Here is a 14741-nt window from a genome sequence, read left to right as displayed (position 1 = left end):
TTATGACCTAGACCTAAACCAGGCTGATATTGAACAGAGGAGGAGTTCTTGTTACTACTTCTCGCTGGCACCAAAAGAAGTTTCACCTGATTCGGACCTTTTGTGGTGGTCTGCCGAGGACAGCAACTAAAAACAACCCTTGTGCCATGGAATATTCCCTTTTACGATTGGAGAACCTGGCTTTGATGACATTCCTGAGGAAGGTATTTCCCCTACTAGGCTCGTTGCTTCGCTTATTAAAGATTAGAGAAGCGAATGCCTCTCGTAATTGATTGAAAAGTGCTCGCCTCTAGTTCCGGCAGATGCCTGCCATGTACCATCCGTGGAGGAAGTAGTGGGTTATTGGAAGTATAGGATTACTTCTCAAGTGTCACCAAGGATACACCCCACTTACTAAATAGGCCTGTGGATGCGGCATCTGGCTCTATGCGATGAAAGCAATGGGAAATGAGATCGTCTCCAACTCGCGGGATCTGGCGGAGATCCCTTCCCTTCATATCTATACATCCCCACCCCCTCAGGATGCCGGTGTCTCATCGAGAAAACCTTGACTGCTGTAGGCCTCCAGCAATCAAGGGAGCACATGTGAACAGCCTAGAAATGAAATCTGGAGGCAAGAATAGTTCTAAGTTCTCCAACGGCTGCTCTTCTATTTTTTTTACTTGATTTGCTTGTTCTCTCTCTGCAATTTGAATGTGCTAGACGATTGATCTGATGCAGTTATTAGAGCAAGCCTGTTATAGTTTGGCACTGTTGATTGTCTCCATTATCCGCTGAATTAATAGAAGTACACAATTGACAATGTTTTAATGAGAATTTGAAACTATGTGGATATTAAATTTGTTCCATTTTTACGCACTTCTTTTGCGTGATATAGTTATCTCTTTCCTAGACTGATATGTAAACATTAGAATTTGGAATGATATGTGCCATTCTGCAGGTTATCAGACATGTTCACCAAAATCTTTCATTGTCTTTTCTTATTGTTGTTGCATGTCTCTATCTGATTATGGTTGCCAGATTCTGTGTAATCTTTCTCTCTACTTTTACTTCGTGATTCTCTAGATATATATTAGAATGGTAGCCGAGAACATGTCTTATCTTGAGAAGCAAGACAAGTCAGAAGATGATAGCCCGGTGTTTTTCCCTTTGTTTTCCTACATATCATGCAATTAATGAGTTATTTGGTTGGTCTTCATTTTACTTGCAAGATAGTTAAGACCAGAATACTGATTGTAAATAGAGCAGATTATTTTAATGAATTATTTTGCTGTAGATATCTGCAGTGGTATCCTTTGCTATGTTCGTATAGGCAGAACCAAAGAAACAAACTTAACAGCCTCTAATTAGTGTAACATTAATACCGACGTCTATCAAATTTGAATATAAGAAATGGCGCGTAAGGATACATGGAGCAGATTTTTGCAAGATTCTACGCCCGTTGCAACGCACGGGCATTTGTACTAGTAAAGAAAAGCCAATGAGGATTAGCCTTTGGGTTGGTCTTATTTTTTTAAATAATTGCTACAATGCTCAGAAAAGAAGATACTACTGTTTGAGATAGTTTTGATTATATGGCTCACTCTCGGTTCACCTTCGTAGCGAATGCCTTTTGAGAACTATAGCAGTAAACGGTTGATTCGAAACGCAGCATAGCAGTAAACTTGAAGATCCGCTCTCAGCCGTTGGATCTTCGTGCTCGGACTCCGGTACCTGACGGTGTGCTGTTGAGCCTCCGGCGACAGCCCCGCCGTCCGCCGCGCCCGCGCCCGCGCCCGCTTGCCTCCTCCCCGGCCTCGAAAGCCTCCAGCAGTTCCCATCCCACCCTCACTTTTCCTCGCGGCCTCCACGCGAGGTCTCCACCGTCCCTAGTTCCCACGACGGCTCGTCGCGCCGGTCGACGACGCCACCACTGGCCGTCGCCTACCAGCCGCCAGCCTCGCCTAGTGTTTCTCCACTCGGATGCGCGTCGCGGCTCGTCGGATTCGCCCTCGCCCGCGGCCTCCTCCGCTCAGGGCCTCCGAGATTCAAACCCCAGCAGGCTAGCCCTCGCTTAGGAAGACGAGTTGGTGAGCACCAGTTGCCGGTAAGTCTTGCAGTAGATTCCTATTTTTCCACACTAAAATTAAATGGGATGAAATATGGTTATCTACTCGAAATTTCCAATGTTCCATGCTGCGTCGCACCATTCAGATTCAGTTATGAAAGCATGTTGGTGTGACACGAAATTGCAATTCTGAACCAGTTTGTTCTCTGAAGAAATGTCTAATCACTTTGAGTGGTTCAGGTTTGTTTATGTGTTCTGACCACTCCAGCATCAGTCAATGGCTTGGTTTGCCTTGGTGTCGTCTCTTGGTTTGTTCATCCTGTCTCTTTGATGTGTGCTCCGCAGGTTGCAATCACGGTATGAGCCAGGACTAGCCTTAAAGCATCCTTGTGTCGCTGTCAAAATAATTGTCACTTTTGCTCTTGGAATTTATATTCTGCTTACTGCAATTCTAATAGTCACGGTACATTTCTCAGTCCGCACACGTTTTCTCTCACAAGTCTTTGTTTCATACTTCTACCTTTCTTTCCCCTTGCATCACGTTCAGGGTGAGATGACCTGTATCAGGTCAAGTCAACTTAGTCGAGCTTAACTTCAGGCCCATTCCTTCCGGCAGAAAATAAATCTTTAAATGGCCTCTACACACAAAGATCACCCAAGCTCCAGTCTAAAACACTCTAGCTCCTTGGTTCTTCCACATCCTGTAAAGTCTGGAATCATGCCCTCAATGTTTACTCTACTCTATATTTTACTCATCCTTTTCTCCGTCAGGACTACAATACTCGAAGCAGCACAAGCAAACAAGTCCGAGATTGATCGCCAAGCCCTCCTCTGCTTCAAGTCCGGCATCAACTCTTATCCCGTTGACATCCTAAATTCATGGAGTGATGACTCACTTAACTTTTGCAGCTGGAAATGGGTCATTTGCGGCACAAAGTTTCCACCCCGGGTGGTCTCACTTAACTTCAACTATGCTCGTCTCAGTGGGAAGTTATCTGGATGCCTGGGCAACTTGACATTTCTATCCAGGATGAACCTTGCCTATAATAATCTTTCGGGAACTATCCCTGAAGAGTTGGGTATGCTTCCAAACCTCCATACACTGAATCTTGCCGGCAGCTATCTTCAAGGTAACATCCCCATTTTCTTAGGCGCTAGCAATTCTCTTAGCTATGTAAATCTTGCAAACAACACCCTTACCGGTGGTATTCCTCTCCCATTGACCGATTGCTCCTCACTCAGCACACTTATACTGTCACGTAATAACCTCTCAGGAGAGATCCCTTCTACTTTGTTTGATAATTCATCTAAGCTTGCTGTGGTTGATCTCCAGAAGAATTCTTTCACTGGTCTCATCCCACGTTTCCATAAGGTCACAGCACTCAAATTTCTTTGCCTGACAGAGAACTTCCTCTCTGGAAGCATACCTCCTTCAATGGGAAATGTTTCTTCCCTCACTTCTATATTGCTCGGCCAAAATAAGCTATCAGGATTAATTCCAGAAGCTATAGGTCACACTAGAAAACTGCTTGAGCTTGACCTAAGTTTCAACAGTTTATCAGGTAATGTCCCGGTTTCCCTTTATAACATGTCATCACTCAAAAACTTTAGTGTTGGCAGCAATGGCCTTGTTGGACAGTTACCATCTTACATTGGTCACTCACTACCAACCCTCCAGTCCCTAATTATGGGAAGCAACAGGCTGGAGGGCTTGATCCCTACTTCACTAGCCAACATGTCAAATCTTCAAATGCTTGATCTTTCAGACAACTCGCTAAATGGCCCTGTTCCATCTCTTGGTTCTTTGGCAAACTTGAGTCAGTTAGTTTTGGGGAGCAACTTGCTAGAAGCACATGACTGGTCATTTCTTACATCTCTAGCAAATTGCACCCGGCTTACAAAGTTGTCCTTGGAAGGGAATGGTTTGAATGGCAGCTTACCTGCAGCAGTTGTTAATCTTTCCACAAGACTGCAAGATTTGTCGCTTGGGTCAAACAAAATTTCAGGCTCCATACCTGTTGAAATTAGCAATCTTGTTAATCTCACTTCTCTTAGGATGGAAAGTAATTTTCTTTCTGGAAGCATACCTTCTACCATTGGAAAGCTGCAAAACCTATATGTCCTAAATCTATCAAAGAACAAATTATCAGGTCAGATCCCTCCCTCAGTTGGTGACATTACTCAACTGGGCAAGCTTTATCTTGATGATAACAACTTGATTGGAAACATACCTGATAGTTTAGGTCAGTGCAAGGGACTTCTTGAACTAAACTTGTCTACTAACAGCCTTGATGGGTCAATACCAGTCAAACTTTTTGATCGCCCTCCACTTTCCTTGGGTGTGGACTTTTCGTACAACAAGCTCATAGGAGAAATACCATCAGAAGTTGGTAATTTGGCAAATCTTGCTCTTCTGAATGTTTCCAACAATATGTTGTTTGGAACGATTCCTGAAGCTCTTGGAAGCTGTCTTACTTTATTGTTCTTGCGCATGGAGAGAAACATGCTTGAAGGGCAAATTCCTCAAAGTTTCAGGAAGTTGCGGTCCATCCAGCAGATTAATCTAGCTCGAAATATTTTGTCTGGTCCAGTGCCGGAATTCTTTGGCGACCTCACTTTGTTGGACAAGCTGGATCTATCATACAACAACTTTGAAGGGCCAATTCCCTCTGGTGGATGCTTTAGGAACTCAAGTATGGTAGTTTTGGATGGCAATAGGATGTTGTGTGCGAGAGTCTCCATGCTAGGGCTTCCAATTTGTGATGACACCCAAACAAAGAACCATGTGCCCTTGCTAAGAATAATAATGATAATTACACCGTTAATTGCTGGTGTGTTATTGTTATATTTGGTTGTCACTGTTTGGAAAAGAAGGGTGCAGCTTACATTTCCAAGGTGTAATAAGATTCCTGGTGTGTTATGTTTAGTTGCCAACCGGAAGAAAAGAGAAGCAGTTGCCAACCAGAAGATAAGAGAAGTGGTTGCATGTTCTAACCACAAGGAGACTCTGAAGAAGATATCATATGGTGACATTCTGAAAGCTACCAACTGGTTTTCTTCGGTCCATACTATCAGCTCAACCTGTACCGGATCAGTTTATGTCGGTAGGTTCAAGTCTGACAGGAGCCTAGTTGCTATCAAAGTATTCAACCTGAATGAGCCTGGTGGATATGGTAGTTACTTTACCGAGTGTGAGGTGCTACGAAGCACCCGCCACCGGAATATAATGCGGCCTATGACCCTATGCTCGACACTTGATTCAAAAAACCATGAGTTCAAAGCACTGGTCTTCAAGTTCATGGTTAATGGCAGCCTTGACAGATGGTTGCACTCTGAGCAGCACAATGTAATCCCAGACAGAGTGCTAAGCTTTGGCCAGAGGATATGCATAGCAGCAGATGTCGCTTCTGCTCTGGATTATGTCCACAACCAACTGACGCCTCCTTTGATCCATTGTGATTTGAAGCCACACAATGTCCTTTTGGACGATGACATGACTGCACGGCTCAGTGACTTTGGCTCAGCAAAGTTTCTATTACCAGGCCAGGTTATTCGTAAAAGCCTGGTTGATGTCGGAGGGACTATTGGATACATAGCACCTGGTGAGTTTACCTTTCCAAATCCCCAATTAAATAGTTTATCTTGTACGTATGTGTATTGTTTCACCTGTACAGCGCATTTTTCCCCTAAATGTATGTATGCATGGTTTATTGAGTATTTGAGTGTATTTGCAGAGTACGGGCTGGGCTGCAAGATCTCTGTAGGAGCTGACGTGTATAGTTTTGGAGTGCTTCTGCTAGAGTTGCTTACCGGAAAACGACCAACCGATGATATGTTTGTCGATGGGCTTACCCTTCCCATTTTCTCTGAATCCATGTTCCCTGACCTAGTGGCGGAGATGCTAGATACTCATATGGCGCATGAGGAGTATCAAGGGTGCGTAGAAGCATGGATGCAGAGATATATTGCCCCGTTGGTTGCTCTGGGGCTGTCATGTACTGTGGAATCTCCGAAGGACAGACCTGGAATGAAAGATGTTTGTGCAAAACTTTCTGCTCTCAGAGACGACTTTCTGGAACGCCATCATGACGATTGACGAATATTTGAGCTCTGTTAGAGCATGCTGATTTGTTATCGTTAAGAATGTAATTTGGCATAATCTACTGAAAGTGCCAAGTGCCCAATGTGATTTGCAGTGAGCAACAGTTGGCTACTGAAAGTGTCAACTATCCTTTGTTGCGGGTTTGCTGACTATTTTCATTTTGATCTTAAGGTGTATGTATGGCTAAATTCCTTAGTAGCATAAACTGTATTGTTTATATCAAGGTATTTTTCTGTCAAATCTTACATCCATCCAGTTTAATAGCATAAATCCTTCTTTTTGGGTTAACTATTGGCTGGGTCTAGTTTTGGTCCCTAAAGTCTGACAAGACGTAGCTGACACTCAACTTTTGAAACCAGTCAGATTTGGCCCCTTATAAATACAGTATAAAACACTAAAAATTAGTGAAAACAATAGAAAATATGTTAAATGGAAAGACGCTTTGGAATGGGAACGTTTTATTCTAGAAGTCATGAAATAAATATAAATAAATGGAGATAAAACATTTGAAGAATGGAAAAGAACAGGAAATGTAAAAAGGAAGTTGAGAAACGTTTAAGACGAATCATGCAACATGTATTTTTTCCATGAATGTTTAGAAGACATTTATGAAGCATCAAGAAACATGCAACATATATTTTTTCCATGAATGCTTAGAAGACATTTATGAAGCATCAAGAAACATGCAACATATATTTTTTTCCCCCATTCAGATTCAGTTGGTTATGAAGCATGTTGGTGCAACACGAAATTGCAATTCAGAACCAGTTTGCTCTCTGAAGAAATGTGTAATCACTTTGAGTGGTTCAGGTTTGTTTATGTGTTCTGTGTCGATGCCACCAAGTCTGACAACTCCAGCATCAGTCAATGCCTTGGTGTCGCCTCTTGGTTTGCTCATCCCGTCTGTTTGATGTGTGCTCCACAGGTTACTATCAGGTAGTATGAGCCAGGAACAGTCTACTGAAAGTGCCAAGTGCCCAATATGATTTGCAGTGAGCAACGGTTGGCTACTGAAAGTGTCAACTATCCTTTGCTGCGGGTTTGCTGAGTTATTCTTATTTTGATCTTGAGGTGTATGTATGGCGAAATTCCTGTACTTAATAATTTGTAAACTGTACGGTATATATCAAGTTGTTACTCTGTCAAATCTTACATCCAGTTTAATAACACAAATCCTTCTTTTTTAGTTAGCTATTGGCTGAATCTAGTTTTGGTCCCTGATGTCTGAAATGAGATGCAGTAGTTGACACTCAACTTACGAAACCAGACAGATTTTTGGCCCCTTACAAAAGAACGCGGTAAAAATAGTGAACAAATTAGGAAGTATGGAAAATGGAAACAAGCTTTGGAAAGGGAACATTTATTCTAGAAATCATGAAATAAACAGAGATAAAATATTGGAAGAACGGAACAGAACAGGGAAAGAAAAAGAAAAAGGAAGTTTAGCAACGTTTACGACGGATCATGAAACATGTTTTCTTTTTCATGAATAATACTTAGAAACATTTATGAAGCATCATGAGACATGACCATTTCTTTTCATGAATGCTCATAGAGATTTATGAAGTTCTAAGCAGAGATGGCCAAACGGGCCGGGCTGGCCCGGCATGGCCCAGCCCGTGCTAATCGTGCCTGGCACGGCACAGCCCGCCGTGGCACGTTTAATAGTCGTGCCGGCCCACATGCGCCACTCCTCGGCCCAGGCACAGCCTGGTTATTAAATGGGCCGGCCCGTGGCATGTTTAGCACGCTGGGCCACATGTTTTCCAGTCTATTGGGCTGTATTTTAGGCCTATTGGGCTGTAATTTAGATCATATATAATATATATATATATATATATATATTCTGTAAAAGAATAAAAAATAATAAACAGGCCGTGTCGTGCCGGCCCACATGCCCAGCCTCTAGGCCCAGGCATGACCCAAGGCGTGCCGCATGACGGGCACGGCCCGTTTAGCCCGTGCTGTGTCTGGCCCATGGCGGGCCGTGCCGGCGTGCTCGTGGGATGGTCTGATTGGCCTAGCCCGTTTGGCCAGCTATAGTTCTAAGCATTAATGATTATCATTTTTTTTTCATGCTCCAAATCACCTCTTCACCAGAGAAAGCAACAACCACTAAAAAAAACCTAGACAAAGCAACAACCACTAAAAAAACCTAGAGAAAGCAACATGTTTTCTCTTCTAACTAAGCAGAAATTCATGTGAAGTTCAATGTCAACAGAGTCAATATGATGATTATTAGTTTGTTTTAATAAATGACTTTTTTTTGTGTGGATTTTTGGGACATAGGTCTCGATTCAGCATTTTTTTTTAAAAATATTGAAAGATGTTAACAAATTATGAAACTTTTTGGCTGGAACCATAGTCTAGCATAATACTCACATTTAAAGTTTCAAGACAAAATGAGTCATGTCGTATTTGGAGCGAAGAAAAAAAATAGCTACAAAAACAATGAATAGCGGCTTTTATATAGTACTCCCTTCATTCCAGAATGTAGTGCATATTTTGGTTTATAAAAGTTGAACTTGTCTACGTTTGACTAAGTTGGAAAAATTATCAACATTCATAATACAAATTTTGTATCATTAGATTCATCCTGAAGTGTAATTTTATATTCTATTTATTTGTTATTTTAGATGTTTAGTCAAACAAAAGCATGTTTGACTTCGAAAAATCAAAATATGCACTATATTGTGGAATGGTTGGAATATTGATTTTGTTGTATTTTGCTCGGAATAGGGCATTACTCATTTTGTTCTAAAGCTTTAAACATGAGTACTATGCTAGACCATGTATGCTGCCAAAATATTTCAAATATATTTGACTATTTAAAATAACATGAGTACTAGGTGGCTAGGACAAACTCTCACCTCCAGGCTTCACCGCCGAGCCTGTGGATTCGCCTCCCATCTGCCTGATGCTCCGACGGCCGGTGGCGGGGAGGGGAATCTCGACCCCTCCACTCGGGTTAGTAGTTTAGGTTAGGTTTCTTGTCCTCGCAGGCGCGGTGCTCGGACGGATGGCGACGCTTCTTTTTCGAGTTTTTCTTCCAGGTTTCGATTCTCTTTGAGTTCGTCTGTCTAGACGTAGTCGACGAAACTCCGACATAGATTCCCGTCGTTTCCTTGGGACGATGAGGTTAGGATTTATCCTCGCGCGCCGAGATTTGATGTCAGGTGTTTGAGATCTATGCAAGGGTTCAACTGTTGGGGAACGTTGCAGAAAACAAAAATTTTCCTACGGTTTCACCAAGATCCATCTATGAGTTCATCTAGCAACGAGTGATTGGATTGCATCTACATACCTTTGTAAATCACGCGTGGAAGCGTTCAAAGAACGGTGATGAGGAAGGCGTACTCGACGTGATCCAAATCACCGGAGATCCTAGCACCGAACGGACGGCACCTCCGCGTTCAACACACGTACGGTCAGCGTAACGTCTCCTTCTTCTTGATCCAGCAAGGGGAAAGGAGAGGTTGAGGAAGATGGCTCTAGCAGCAGCACGACGGCGTGGTGGTGATGGAGCTGCAGCACTCCGGTAGGGCTTCGCCAAGCACTATGGAGGAGGAGGAGGTGTTGGAGAGGGAGAGGGAGGCACCAAAGGCCAGGGTAAGAAGTCCTCCATCTCCCCACTATATATAGGAGGGCCAAGGGGGGGGGCGCCGGCCCTAGGAGATCTAATCTCCTAGGGTGGTGCGGCCAAGGGGAGGAATCCCTCCTCCCCAAGGCACCTAGGAGGTGCCTTCCCCTCCTAGGACTCTTCCTCCTTGAAACCCTAGGCGCATGGGCCTCTTGGGGCTGGTGCCCTTGGCCCATGTAGGCCAAGGCGCACCCCCTACAGCCCATGTGGCCCCCCGGGACAGGTGGCCCCACCCGGTGGACCCCCGGGACCCTTTCGGTGGTCCCGGTACAATACCGATGACCCCGAAACTTGTCCCGATGGCCGAAACAGGACTTCCCATATATAAATCTTTACCTCCGGACCATTCCGGAACTCCTCGTGACGTCCGGGATCTCATTTGGGACTCCGAACAACATTCGGGTTACTACATATACATATTCCTACAACCCTAGCGTCACCGAACCTTAAGTGTGTAGACCCTACGGGTTCGGGAGACATGTAGACATGACCGAGATCGCTCTCCGGTCAATAACCAACAGCGGGATCTGGATACCCATGTTGGCTCCCACATACTCCTCGATGATCTCATCGGATGAACCACGATGTCGAGGATTCAAGCAACCCCGTATACAATTCCCTTTGTCAATCGGTATGTTACTTGCCCGAGATTCGATCGTCGGTATCCCAATACCTCGTTCAATCTCGTTACCGGCAAGTCACTTTACTCATACCGTAATGCATGATCCCGTGACCAGACACTTGGTCACTCTGATCTCATTATGATGATGCATTACCGAGTGGGCCCAGTGATACCTCTCCGACATACGGAGTGACAAATCCCAGTCTTGATCCATGTCAACCCAACAGACACTTTCGGAGATACCCGTAGTATACCTTTATAGTCACCCAGTTACGTTGTGACGTTTGGTATACCCAAAGCACTCCTACGGTATCCGGGAGTTACACGATCTCATGGTCTAAGGAAAAGATACTTGACATTGGAAAACTCTAGCAAACGAACTATACGATCTTATGCTATTACGATCACATGTATTACGATTTCCGGATAACACAATTATAGCATGAATAAAGACAATTATCATGAACAAGGAAATATAATAATAATGCTTTTATTATTGCCTCTAGGGCATATTTCCAACAGTCTCCCACTTGCACTAGAGTCAATAATCTAGTTACATTGTGATGAATCGAACACCCATGGAATTCTGGTGTTGATCATGTTTTGCTCTAGGGAGAGGTTTAGTCAACGGATCTGCTACATTCAGGTCCGTGTGCACTTTACAAATATCTATGTCTCCATCTTGAACATTTTCACGAATGGAGTTGAAGCGACGCTTGATGTGCCTTGTCTTCTTGTGAAACCTGGGCTCCTTGGCAAGAGCAATAGCTCCAGTGTTGTCACAGAAGAGCTTGATCGGCCTCGACGCATTGGGTATGACTCCTAGGTCGGTGATGAACTCCTTCACCCAAATTGCTTCATGTGCTGCCTCTGAGGCTGCCATGTACTCCGCTTCACATGTAGATCCCGCCACGACGCTCTGCTTGCAACTGCACCAGCTTACTGCCCCACCATTCAAAATATACACGTATCCGGTTTGTGACTTAGAGTCATCCAGATTTGTGTCGAAGCTAGCGTCGACGTAACCCTTTACGACGAGCTCTTCATCACCTCCATAAACGAGAAACATTTCCTATGTCCTTTTTAGGTACTTCAGGATATTCTTGACCGCTGTCCAGTGTTCCTTGCCGGGATTACTTTGGTACCTTCCTACCAAACTTACGGCAAGGTTTACATCAGGTCTGGTACACAGCATGGCATACATAATAGAACCTATGGCTGAGGCATAGGGGATGACACTCATCTCTTCTATATCTTCTGCCGTGGTCGGACATTGAGCTGAGCTCAATTTCACACCTTGCAACACAGGCAAGAACCCCTTCTTAGACTGATCCATATTGAACTTCTTCAATATCTTATCAAGGTATGTGCTTTGTGAAAGACCTATGAGGCGTCTCGATCTATCTCTGTAGATCTTGATGCCTAATATATAAGCAGCTTCTCCAAGGTCCTTCATTGAAAAACTCTTATTCAAGTAGGCCTTTATGCTGTCCAAGAGTTCTATATCATTTCCCATCAAAAGTATGTCATCTACATATAATATGAGAAATGCTACAGAGCTCCCACTCACTTTCTTGTAAACACAGACTTCTCCATAAGTCTGTGTAAACCCAAACGCTTTGATCATCTCATCAAAGCGAATGTTCCAACTCCGAGATGCTTGCACTAGCCCATAAATCGAGCGTTGGAGCTTGCACACCTTGTCAGCATTCTTAGGATCGACAAAACCTTCCGGCTGCATCATATACAATTCTTCCTTAAAGAAACCATTAAGGAATGCCGTTTTGACGTCCATTTGCCATATCTCATAATCGTAGAAAGCGGCAATTGCTAACATGATTTGGACGGACTTTAGCTTCACTACAGGTGAGAAAGTCTCATCGTAGTCAACCCCTTGAACTTGTCGATAACCCTTAGCGACAAGCCGAGCTTTATAGATGGTCACATTACCATCCGCGTCTGTCTTCTTCTTAAAGATCCATTTATTTTCTATGGCTCGCCGCTCTACGGGCAAGTCAGTCAAAGTCCATACTTCGTTTTCATACATGGATCCTATCTCGGATTTCATGGCTTCTAGCCATTTGTCGAAATCCGGGCCCGCCATCGCTTCTTCATAGTTCGAAGGTTCACCGTTATCTAACAACATGATTTCCAAGACAGGGTTGCCGTACCACTCTGGTGCGGAACGTGTCCTTGTGGACCTTCGAATTTCAGTAGGAGCTTGATCAGAAGTATCTTGATCATCATCATTATCTTCCTCTCTAGTCGGTGCAGGCACCTCAGGAACATTTTCTTGAGTTGCGCCTTTTTCCGGTTCAAGAGGTAATACTTCATCAAGTTCTACGTTCCTCCCACTTACTTCTTTCGAGAGAAACTCTTTCTCCAGAAAGGATCTATTCTTGGCAACAAAGATCTTGCCTTCGAATCTGAGGTAGAAGGTATACCCAATAGTTTCTTTAGGGTATCCTATGAAGACACATTTTTTCGATTTGGGTTCGAGCTTTTCAGGTTGAAGTTTCTTGACATAAGCATGGCATCCCCAAACTTTTAGAAATGAAAGCTTAGGTTTCTTCCCAAACCATAATTCATACGGCGTCGTCTCAACGGATTTCGATGGAGCCCTATTTAAAGTGAATGCGACAGTTTCTAAAGCATACCCCCAAAAAGATAGCGGTAAATCGGCAAGAGACATCATAGATCGCACCATATCTAATAGAGTGCGATTACGACGTTCGGACACACCATTACGCTGAGGTGTTCCAGGCGGCGTGAGTTGTGAAACTATTCCACATTTTCTTAAGTGTGTGCCAAACTCATGACTCAAGTATTCTCCTCCACGATCTGATCGCAGGAACTTGATTTTCCTGTCACGTTGATTCTCAACCTTACTCTGAAATTCCTTGAACTTTTCAAAGGTTTCAGACTTGTGTTTCATTAAGTAGACATACCCATATCTACTTAAGTCATCAGTGAGGGTGAGAACATAACGATAGCCACCGCGAGCCTCAACACTCATTGGACCGCACACATCAGTATGTATGATTTCCAATAAGTTGGTTGCTCGCTCCATTGTTCCTGAGAACGGAGTCTTGGTCATTTTACCCATGAGGCATGGTTCGCACGTGTCAAATGATTCGTAATCAAGAGACTCTAAAAGTCCATCAGCATGGAGCTTCTTCATGCGTTTGACACCTATGTGACCAAGGCGGCAGTGCCACAAGTATGTGGGACTATCATTATCAACCTTGCATCTTTTGGTACTCACACTATGAACATGTGTAGCATTACACTCGAGATTCATTAAGAATAAACCATTCATCATCGGAGCATGACCATAAAACATATCTCTCATATAAATAGAACAACCATTATTCTCGGATTTAAATGAGTAGCCATCTCGTATTAAACGAGATCCTGATACAATGTTCATGCTCAAACTTGGCACTAAATAACAATTATTGAGGTTTAAAACTAATCCCGTAGGTAAATGAAGAGGCAGCGTGCCGACGGCGATCACATCGACCTTGGAACCATTCCCGACGCGCATCGTCACCTCGTCCTTCGCCAGTCTCCGTTTATTCCGCAGCTCCTGTTTTGAGTTACAAATGTGAGCAACCGCACCGGTATCAAATACCCAGGAGCTACTACGAGTACTGGTAAGGTACACATCAATTACATGTATATCACATATACCTTTTGTTTTGCCGGCCTTCTTGTCCGCTAAGTATTTGGGACAGTTCCGCTTCCAGTGACCATTCTCCTTCCAATAAAAGCATTCAGTCTCGGGCTTGGGTCCATTCTTTGGCTTCTTCCCGGCAGCTTGCTTGCCGGGCGCGGCAACTCCCTTGCCGTCCTTCTTGAAGTTCTTTTTACCCTTGCCCTTCTTGAACTTAGTGGTTTTATTGATCATCAACACTTGATGTTCCTTCTTGACTTTTACCTCTGCTGATTTCAGCATAGCAAATACTTCAGGAATGGTCTTTTCCATCCCCTGCATATTGAAGTTCATCACAAAGCTCTTGTAGCTCGGTGGAAGCGACTGAAGGATTCTGTCAATGACTGCGTCATCCGGGAGATTGACTCCCAGCTGAGTCAAGCGGTTATGTAACCCAGACATAGTGAGTATGTGCTCACTGACAGAATTATTTTCCTCCATCTTACAGCTAAAGAATTTGTCGGAGACTTCATATCTCTCGACCCGGGCATGAGCTTGGAAAACCATTTTCAGCTCTTCGAACATCTCATATGCTCCGTGTCTCTCAAAACGCTTTTGGAGCCCCGGCTCTAAGCTGTAAAGCATGCCGCACTGAATGAGGGAGTAGTCATCGGT

The 14741-nt window shown here is 43.8% G+C and overlaps 1 protein-coding gene across 1 annotated transcript; it reads left to right on the top strand.

Moving 5' to 3' along the window:
* The first annotated feature begins 2092 nt into the window (after window positions 1–2092).
* Window positions 2093–6389, top strand: LOC125535378 (uncharacterized). Its single transcript, XM_048698432.2, has 2 exons — window positions 2093–5649; window positions 5782–6389. Exons 1-2 carry the CDS (start codon window positions 2679–2681, stop codon window positions 6141–6143), a joined length of 3333 nt encoding a protein of 1110 aa, XP_048554389.2. The 5' UTR covers window positions 2093–2678; the 3' UTR covers window positions 6144–6389.
* Window positions 6390–14741: the final 8352 nt, after the last annotated feature.

The sequence above is a fragment of the Triticum urartu genome, chromosome 2A, assembly GCF_056163025.1.
Source record: "Triticum urartu cultivar PI428250 chromosome 2A, HENAU_Tu73, whole genome shotgun sequence".
In the NCBI taxonomy this organism is placed as follows: Eukaryota; Viridiplantae; Streptophyta; class Magnoliopsida; order Poales; family Poaceae; genus Triticum; species Triticum urartu.
Note: the sequence above shows the minus strand (reverse complement) of the source record. Positions and strands in the feature narration are given on the sequence as shown.